This window comes from Eptatretus burgeri, chromosome 1 (assembly GCF_056783735.1).
Source record: "Eptatretus burgeri isolate ZD-2024b chromosome 1, Ebu_testis_v1, whole genome shotgun sequence".
NCBI classification, from domain to species: Eukaryota; Metazoa; Chordata; class Myxini; order Myxiniformes; family Myxinidae; genus Eptatretus; species Eptatretus burgeri.
In genome coordinates this window covers 93,456,146-93,465,998 of record NC_140961.1, presented here as the reverse complement: position 1 = coordinate 93,465,998, position 9,853 = coordinate 93,456,146, and the positions used below count along the sequence as shown (strand labels likewise).

The 9,853-nt window shown below is 44.5% G+C and overlaps 2 protein-coding genes across 5 annotated transcripts in view; one reads left to right on the top strand and one right to left on the bottom strand.

Moving 5' to 3' along the window:
• SURF6 (surfeit 6) overlaps positions 1–5,953 on the top strand; it is a 23,426-nt gene extending 17,473 nt beyond the window's left edge. Inside the window, exons 5-6 of the mRNA XM_085891747.1 lie at positions 2,846–3,216; positions 4,562–5,953. Coding sequence (XP_085747873.1) covers positions 2,846–3,216; positions 4,562–4,919 — 729 coding nt within the window. The 3' untranslated portion in view covers positions 4,920–5,953. The remainder of the gene's footprint in view (positions 1–2,845; positions 3,217–4,561) is intronic.
• Positions 5,103–9,853, bottom strand: part of LOC147034973 (rab GTPase-activating protein 1-like) — a 45,800-nt gene continuing 41,049 nt past the window's right edge. For all 4 annotated transcript variants that reach the window (XM_085891781.1, XM_085891760.1, XM_085891770.1 and 1 more), the window contains 4 exons: positions 7,724–7,807; positions 7,398–7,469; positions 6,907–7,230; positions 5,103–6,496 (listed from right to left, as the gene is read on the bottom strand). In XM_085891781.1, the coding sequence (XP_085747907.1) occupies positions 6,371–6,496; positions 6,907–7,230; positions 7,398–7,469; positions 7,724–7,807 (606 nt within the window). In that variant the 3' untranslated portion in view covers positions 5,103–6,370. The remainder of the gene's footprint in view (positions 6,497–6,906; positions 7,231–7,397; positions 7,470–7,723; positions 7,808–9,853) is intronic.

Below are 9,853 nucleotides of genomic sequence, written 5' to 3'. Positions count from 1 at the left end.
GCCATGGATTCTACATTATAACATATCTAATCCACCCAGCACCCGTTCTCCTTGAAAAGCCATCTTATTTCATGGAATAATTTAAATGCTCGTAATTTGGGGAACACGGAGGGTCGCTTCACTCACCCCTGATCCGGTTCCGTGAATTTAGTTGGAGGCGGGATGGAATCGAATCCCACTCCTGACACCAGTGTTGCGAATTCGCGCCCGCCGGCGTGCGAACTGCCGCCTTCCACTAATAGTAGCAGCTCGCCCACCGGACGGACAATTCAGTCGTGACCCTCCTGGAACTATCGCCAGGAAGCAGTCACGGGTGGGGGTTTAACCTCACCACAGCCCAGTCCGCATTCTACCCACGCGGAATTGGGTGAATCGCCGAATGTCGATATACCTAAGTACCCGCGCGGGTAACCTACCAAGGGGCTGCACCGCGCCGCAGGTCGGCCTGGGACACGAACCGCTTAAGCGGTCCGTTCTGTACTACAGTGATAACCGAGCGGTGTTATCGCCGACCTCGACGGATCCAATTCTCTTTACCGGGCGTTCAAAACCCACTACTCATTCCACGATGCAAGATGGCACTTTCAAAGGGGAAATAGGACACGACGAACGGGATACATTGCACACAAGGACATTTATTCACTAAGCACGTATTACACACACAACACAAGCAAGTCAGTAATGTAATTTACAGGCAAGGAAAAGAAAGCAATACAACCGACTACAATTATTATTTACAAGCACAGTCACTTACACAGGTTTACTTATGGGGACACGGCGCCACAGCAGTCATACAAAACAAAAGGAAAGACCCCCTCATCGGCAAGGGGATAGACAGGGTTCGTTAACCTTTATGGCTGTGGATGACCGAATGGGCCCACAAGACCGACGCTGGTTACCTGCACCCTCGTGGTGTGATGGTCGGCGAGCTCTCTCCGGCACTCTCCTCTCGTGTGCGCCTCGACCCTGGACCACCGCTCGTAACCCTCACGACTTGGCGCCCAGAGGGAAGGCACCCGGATCTCAAACACCACGGAGCAGCAGCAATCCCCAATGCCACGAAGAGACGAAGCTCCCCCGAAGAGACAATACGACTCGATGACCAACAACAAAACCCCAAAACCCTGACGTCTCGTGCGCCCTTTTATTCCTCAGGTTCCAACGCCTGACTCCTCCCCGTTTTCGGCTCTGCCCCCCCTCCTTCCAGCTCCTGTGGGAAGCTTCTAAAAAGGGGCGTGCCCTCTCGTGTCCTCCCCGCGCGCCACCCGGGGGTGGGGGGGCAGAGAAATCATTCTTGGCTCAGGTTCAAGGAAATCATTTCCCCAAAAAGAGGCCCCTCCTTTATATGACCTGACCTTTAACCCACATCGCACTTCCCCCACACCAAAGCGCGGGAAAACAGGTGGGAAAATCCGCGCACCGTCGGAATTCCTCTGGTTTCCTTCGCGTTGCGCTGGCTTTCGCAGATGCTATTCGTTGGTGCGTGGGATTGTGGTTTGGTTGCTTGTGGTTGTGGCGTGGCTGGTGGTTGGTGTTGTGGTTGGGAAGGTGGTTAGGTGATTGATGGGGTGGAGAAGTTGGTGAGGTGATGTTGGTGGTTGGGAGTAAAGTGGTGAGGATGGCGTTGTTTGTTGAGAGGTGCATGTGGTTGTGGTGGAGGTTGCTGTGAAACGGTTGTTGAGAACGACGGTGGTGGTTCGGTTGTGGTTGATGGTTGAGGCGATCATGGTTGTTGTGATGGTGGCGTGGTTGGCGTTGTGGTTAAGGTGGTTATAATGGTGGTTGAGACGTGGTTGATTCAAAATAACGATAGAAAAAGAAAAACGGCTATCTCAAAGGGTAGCAGCCGGGTGAAAACGAATAAATCCCTTGAAACAACGGTGGGGACCTCTCTGCACATAAACTTAGCGTCATAATTGATCTGAGGACCTTTATGGTGTATTGCAAATTTCCACAGCCGTAACTATACACACACACACACACACACACACACACACACACACACACACACACACACACACACACACACACACACACACACACACACACACACACACACACACACACACACACACACAAACACACACACACACGACCCCACGTATTCACGGTTTATAAAATGTGATCTGCTTCGACATTCGTGGCCCTGTGCTTTGCGTATTCGAGGTGTTTTTTTTTTTTCTCTCATGCATTACAAACCACCGGGAATCTATCTCCCCTTTTTTCATTGAAACAATGCCTCGACATTCGCGACATTTTCCCAGAATGTATCCCCCACAAATAGCAGGGTCCGACAATATATGTATATTTGTATTTTTTTTTTTTAATTTCTATCTCTTGTGGAACTTTTAAGTATTACTCATCTGTTTTGCTGGGTTTATTTGGCCTTCCAATCTGTTCTCTGCATTTAACTTCTCAGGTCTCATTATGATTATTCTTTTTGCTTAAATACCAGATCTGGAAATACCTATTTCATGGGATATTTCTCTGTGGGAATTGCCTTGGTGTAAAACTATTATTTTGATTCCCCTTGAGTTTGGTGTATTGGGCATGGATGGTGCAGGTTTGTATTACCTGCAAGAGAAATTTGAAAATGGGGGTAAATATGTGATGACCGAAGACTTTTGCATATTACTGTACTCTCTGCACAGACTTCAAAACGAGAGTATCGGTTAACAGGGGTAATAATGGATTATTGTTAAATTTTAACTAACTGTAACTTTATTACAGAATTGCTTTTCTTCCCAATGATAAATTTCTGCCAAAACTTACTTATTTACTGCATGCAAGTGTGTGTCCTTTTTTAAAAGCTCATTTGTTTGCAATTTGACCCAAACCCCAACAGCCAACGTATTTGACCAAGGAACAAGAGGAGAAGCGGGAGCGTCGTAGAATGGAGCGCAAACGCAGGAAAAAAAGAAAGCATGATATTCAGAAAGTGAAGGTTGAACAGCAGGAAATAAAGAGTGAGCCAGAGTGTGAGCAGCTGGAAATCGAGAAAGAACACGAGTCGGTCACAGAGGACCACATGGATTTGGAAGTGAGAAAACCAAATATAAAGCAAGAACCTCTCAATTTATCATTTAACAAGCTCGATGTTGAGGAAGAAAGAATTGGGCATAAGAGCAAAGCAGAACACAAAAGAGAGAAAAAGATGATGGTGAAGGGTGGCATTAAGCCACTGACTGGAAAGAACTACAAGCAGCTGTTGTCCAGGTAACTTCCCACCTCCACCTCAGGGTTTTCAGTAAGGACTGGCTGTTGGACAAATATGCTGATGCCGAGCCTATTTGTCCAAATGTGATGCTTCAGCCTATTTGTCAAGCAATATTGCAAATTGCTTGAGACGAGGTAGTCGTCATCTTGTTCTTATTCAGCACAAGGCCATGGGGTCGCATCAGTGGCTGAGGGTGCAACACCCTCTGTCGGCCAGGAATTTGGAATTTGGCCATTGTGCTTCGCTTACTTCGCTTACTCTTTGCGAAGGACACCATGCGATCATTAACATCCACCACTTAATGTCGCAGACGGGACGTCTGTTTGGCACACATTGATGAATCACCCTGCCTGTGAAACACCGGGATGACAGTTTATAGCTGGGTCGGGATTCAAACCGAGGCGAGGCGGGTGTGCGTACTTCTAAGCCATCGTGTCAGCCCAGACAAGCTAGTGTGTTGTGCTTCCCTGCCCTCCCCACAGACTTAGATTGGAAACCTCATATACAAAATCGGCTGGGTCCCATTTGTTGGGATCAATTGACTAATCCGATCTCCAAAATTATTCCTAATTTGTACAAAATACTTCATTGAATGGACATGTGAGAAATGAGAGCCAGAAAGACAAAGGAGCAGAAAAAAAAGCACCAATTTCACCCCTGTATTACCAGTCGATGAATAAACAACACGTTTGAACACAACTGATCCGACATGGTTAAACTGGTGGTTACACAAATGATTGTGATTGTGTAACCCATAAATTTTGGTTCTCGATTCTTTTGTGGAGGTTACTTTTTGAAGTAAATTTTTACTACCATTGTAACAATTAATGCAGTTCATCTGAGACTAGCAGAGGTGAGACACTAAACCTTCCCTGTTTTCTCCAAGTTGTTGAATTGGGAATGGATTTGACATACTGTTGCAAGGTTTTGCCAGCAGAGGGCAACATTGTAGACCTTCGGTTCTATTGTGATTGGAATTCACACCAGTTGTCAACTCACCTTGAATTGGTGTGGATGCCAAAGTATTGCTTTTAAGGATTCCAGAGTCCGTGGGGGTTGAATTTTGGATCGACGTCCTTTCCCCATTCTGACCCTTGCTGTTTTATAAACTACAAAACAGCCTTTGCTTAATAGTAGGTGAACAGAAAATGAACGTTCACTTCAGACAAAACTATGACCTGTTTGTTGCAGAATAGTATCTTTAACTTGGAAATCTGAGCTTTTTGCATTTCTTTGTTTCTGAAGGAAATTATTTATTTGGTTTTCGAGAGAGTTCAATATTGCTGAAAATATTTTTGCATATGTGAGTAAACGATGTCCAGTTGATTTGTCAATGTACCTCAGACTCAAGATGCACAAGCAGAAGATAGAGGGGATTCGGGCCCATAATGAGGAGAAGGCTCGTCGGATGGAAAATAAGATGCAGTGGACAGCTGCTTTGTACCGTGCTGAAGGAGTACACATAAAGGACGATGAGGGAAAGCTGCGTGAAGCACTCAACCACAAGGAGGGGCGTAAAATACAGCGGCGGAAGCGGTGGGATCGTCGTGCCACCAGTTTGACGGAGTACTTGGAGCGGAAGCAGGACAGGAGGAAAAAGAACGTGCAGAGCAGGGTGCAAGCAAAGAGTGATAAGCGCAAGGAACGAGCACGCAAACGAGGTCGTGTGCTTCCGGAGGATCTTGCCAAGCTTGGGCTATGACAATGTGTGGACCAGTAACGCATGGGAATGGTGGGTCTTTTTCTTTTTGACATGTTTTGTACAGTCCCTTTCTTAATTCGATCCGGAAGAGTGTTGGAAGCATCATGCTATGGAACAATGTACCGTAATGAGAAAACCCCGACTGGTCACCATCTTTAAAAAAAAAAATAATAATAATTCCACTCTTGTGCAAAATCGACCTTTATCCAGCAAATCTAACCTTCAGTTTGATTTTAAACACAATACAAATTGTGCATCGCAATCAGATTGTACAAATCATTTACCCACTGTAACAAATACATTGCAAACAAACGTTTGTTTTCTTCATCGAAATCAACTTGTCACATTTGGGCGTTTTCTTCACGCCAGCGGAGTTGATGCACAAAAACGTTTAAAAGTCACGGCTCCCTTGAAATGGCAAATTTGTTCAAACCACAGAACGTGCCAGCTCTTCCAAAAGAGTTTGCAGTCACAAATGCAGATCGGACTATTTGATTCAAGGATTATTTAATTACCCATTCAAGCCGTTGGATTGGGTTAGATCTGATCCGGGCTCAGGACAACATTCCAGATTTGATCAGAATTTTTGTTCTTCAGTCGATCAAAGAAATGGCAGTTTTCAATAACCTTGTATAAAGTATTGAATTTTTCACTTTACCTCATTACATATTGACCAATAAGTACCAAATGTGCCATCGGTTTCTTTCCCTTCCCTTCCCTCCCCCCCCACCCCCACGACTGTTTTGGAAAGCAGCCACGTCTTGTCTGCAATTGGCCGAGAGATTGGACAACACATTTGGTGGGTCTGAATGGCTATAGAACGCACGTTGTCACATTTTGACCAATCCTGAACAACTTGACAGTCTTCACGAAATTAGCCGAAGTTGCATATGAAGATTAACAGAATATTTTGGTCTTGTATAGATGCAAAGTAAACCATCGATTTGGATCCAGCAAATGTAACTTTTCAAAGTCAGACTTTTGCTTCACTTTTTGGCATTTATCCAATAGAGAGCTGATACAGTACAACGAATTGGTTTAGCAAAACAAGAGTCGGAAAGGACCGTTTATAGAACATTTTGTTTCATGCTGAATCACATTTGTATGCTTGCTATATCATCATCCACCTGGCTAACAAACTGTCCCGAGCAGCTGATGTGGCAGTGGCAGCAATGTGAATATTCTGGCTTGAGAGCAGACAGTTGTTTTGGCATTGTAAAGTTCAGCTTACACAGCATTAAACCAAAATGGAAAGAGCTCAAACATGCCAAGCTTAAACATGGTTAAATGATTTGAAATGTGACCAAATAAACCAAACCAAACGAATTGTCACCGAGGCCGTTGTCGACGAAGAGAGCATACACAGTCTTCGCAGAGTTCAAGCTGTATATACTGGTGAGAGGTTCGTTTTAAAGTTCCTGTGAGAATGCTCGTGTTCAGGTCTGAGAAAGTCACTCCGACTCTTTGGGCGATGTGAGACTCGTTGTGACATTCTTTCCGAGTCCAAAAGACCTGTTAAACCACGAAGACTTCTTTGGGGCTTCAGCACGAGTATTAACCAGGTCGTGCTCCAGATCCTGCCAACATGTCATCCATCAAATATATTCCATATGAGACATCCGCACTGACAAGGTTTTCATTAAAAATGGGATGAAAACTACAAAACAATTGAAAGCAGTCTGTGTTGGGGAAAGATGAGCTACTGAGAAGTAAGAGGAGTTATCCTCCACAATGCAATGTTGAGGAAACAATTTTTTTTTCAGAGTTCAACATTGGGGTTCCCATTCAACTCACATTAAATAATAAAAAATAACATCCTCATGAATTTGAATGGAAGTTGCTGTGAACACCAAATGGGTACCGCCATTGAAAGTACTTTGGTTCACTTCATTCAATTGGCCCTCATTGTGCGATAACCCAGTTTACTCCTCAAGTGCTTGTAAATGGGAGGTTGTAGGAAACGAGGGAATGTTTTGTTGTTACACACCTGGATTTTGCACTCTGCCTGCACTACCTGCAGTTTGACCATGGCCAACTCCTGCTCCATGTCCCTCAACTGTTCCTGCATATGTTGCTCGCTGGCTCTTTGAAGAGCACATGGTTCAGGATTTGAAGGTTTTACAATACTGGTAAGACTCTCACTGCTGGGAAATTCTGATGCGTCACACTGAGACGCCGGTACCGAATCGGGCTCATGAGGTGAGGGAGTTGAAGCAAGTTGAGGGTTGTTGAGCTCTGCCGATGCAGTCTCACTTCGTGTCGGTGCTTGCTCAAGTACCTTACTGCAGTTAACACAACCACCGACCCAGTTCTGCCAAGTGTAAGAGAAAGAGCTCATGTTGAAGACAAATTGTACACATCAGGGTTTTTTAACATGTTAGTATGAAGATCCGTGGAAAAATAATAATGAGATGCAGGTATTCTAAAGCCTTCGGTCTTGGAGGGTAAGCTCTAAATGCAAGTTATAGCTTATCTCACTTGGATACATTGTTTCTCACGTTGCCTTCTTAGCTCCATTTCATCAAGTTGTTTGCTCAGCTGTGAGCAGATCTGAAAAGCAAATGCATCTTTGTTAAGCTGAGTAAAAATACATGGGATTTGTCAGCAAAAAAAGAAGATTTGGTGTGAGGTCCAGCAAAGCAATTGTATTCCCTGTTAAAATGTAATCGTTATCAAAGCATGTTCCGGTGAATATGATCAATATAACTTCTATCACTTTTTTGTTTGCCTTTGGAGAAGAAACATGACCATCACACACAGGAAGGACATACACATTCCAATACGAATACAATGTACTTGGGTACCTGCTTGTATTCCTTGATAATTCCCTTGTTCTTACAAATACTGTCTTCAGCCTGAGCCAAGTCACTCCGGCAATCCTCTTTGAGCTGCCAAAAAAAGGCCAGACCTGGATTAGGACGAGGGTTGCTAAAGCTCCAATTAATGGGTGCCCACCATATCCCTGATGGTGAAAGGCTGCATTCCATTGAAAACGGTGAACAAGAGTGCTGCATATGGAGCTATATTCTCTGTAGTCCGTGAGCCAGTCGCCTGATTTTGACCAATTAGTACCACCTGGGGGCACCAAACCAAACCAATATTGTGATTTTCTGATAGCTATATGTATCTGTAACTCAATGCACCATGATGGACATCTGCGACTCACAGCTTAAGCTCAGTCGAGCCTTTTAAACATAGGTGGGGTCTACTCAGAAAAAACGTCATATTTTCTGACATAAGAACAAACGCATTGTGTCCTCGCAAGTATGTATTGACACCAACAACATGAAAAACACAAGTCCATTTCCATGGGATGTACCACTGGAGAGAATTACATGAATTGAATCACACCAAATGAGATCGATTATTGTTTATAATGTGTCACTATCGCTGTCACTGTCCGAACCATCAGATCCCTGTTCCTGCTCAGCATGGACCTCCTCGTCTTTCATGTTCTCACATTCCTGCAGTAAGCAGGCCTGAGTACAGTGCAGTCCATTCACCATACACTGGCAGGTGGGCAACTTGCATGACTTCTTGAATTTGCAAGACAGTAACTCCAAGACTGTGTCTGGTGCTGGTGCAGTTGTCATCCAGTTGATAACAAGTTCTCCGTCATCACCCAAGGACCAGCCTTTGTTCTCCAGCGGACTTGGGACTTCTGGGTCTGCCTGCAATGCTCTGTGCCAGATGGCAGCCTGATAGTTGGCCCTCATTGCATGTAGATGCAGACAGTTTTGGCAGGGGGGCAACTGTCCAGATTCTAGGTTTCCATCTTTTACACGGAACAGTTCATATCGCATCTCATTCACATCACAGATTTCTGACTGGCTTACATAGAGACAACATGTGAATTCTTCCAAGACCTTCACAATTTCATCAGTGAGCTGCCATTCTTTTCCCAGTTTTGCGAATACATCTCTGAAGTGATCATGTGGCATCAACAATTTAAGTGCAGCGAGCATACCGCGACCACTAAAAGCACCACTTAAAGTTTCTTCAAGCCTATCTATGTTGTCATAGGCAAGTGAGGAGGGAATGCACGGATGGGAAGATGATGGTAGAACTACACCTCGGTCTGCTTCTTTCATCTGCTTTTAAAGGCACAATGCAGTGTCTATTTCTTCCAGCTTGGAGTAGGAAACACCATGGCCAAGGCGATTGAGCATTTTGATGAGCTCAACATTCCCTGTCAGTGACTTAACACCTCATGGTAGCAATATGTGTTTAGCAGGGACGACTTTTCCTCCACTGACAGCATAGATACAATCCTGACCTACCGATTGGACAACTCGTTCCACCTTCTTCGTTCCATCTTGTTCTGTTCCATGAAGTAGCAGTTTCAGAAATATCTTTAAAGATTCTGGCAATTCAGTATAGCCAGATTTCAGTTCAGCAGGGTGTGGAGGCCAAGGCTTTTCTTTCAAGTTTTTAATTTGTCCTCTCAAGTGGTTCGCAGAAAGTTTGACAATGTTCTCAATATCATCTGAGTACTTTGCATCCTGTAGTTGTTCTTCGGCCTTCATCATTTGACCACTACCTGCTCCAAGGAAAGGCCATCTGGATATACAAGAAGCTTTCCTTTATCATCAGAGACTAAATGAAGTGACTTCTTGAATTCACATTCTAGCTTCTGGCAAATATGTTTCTTCATAGAGGGTTTCACATCATTGATGCCAAGTTCGTGCAGGAAATTGAACAACTTTTCAGTCAGTTCCATCATTCTGACAACTTCAGGTTGAACAAATAATGTCTTGCGCACATGCTTGAACAGAAGAAGGTAGGCCTCCCGCTCTGCTGCAAGATAAGCGTCATCATCTTCCGTGACTTTTGATGTTTTCTCCATTGCTCCACGGGTGTATTTGCTGTAACATGATTTATGGTAATGAGCCTCGGCAGCAACCAACTCTCTGGATGTGATGGCAAGTATTCTC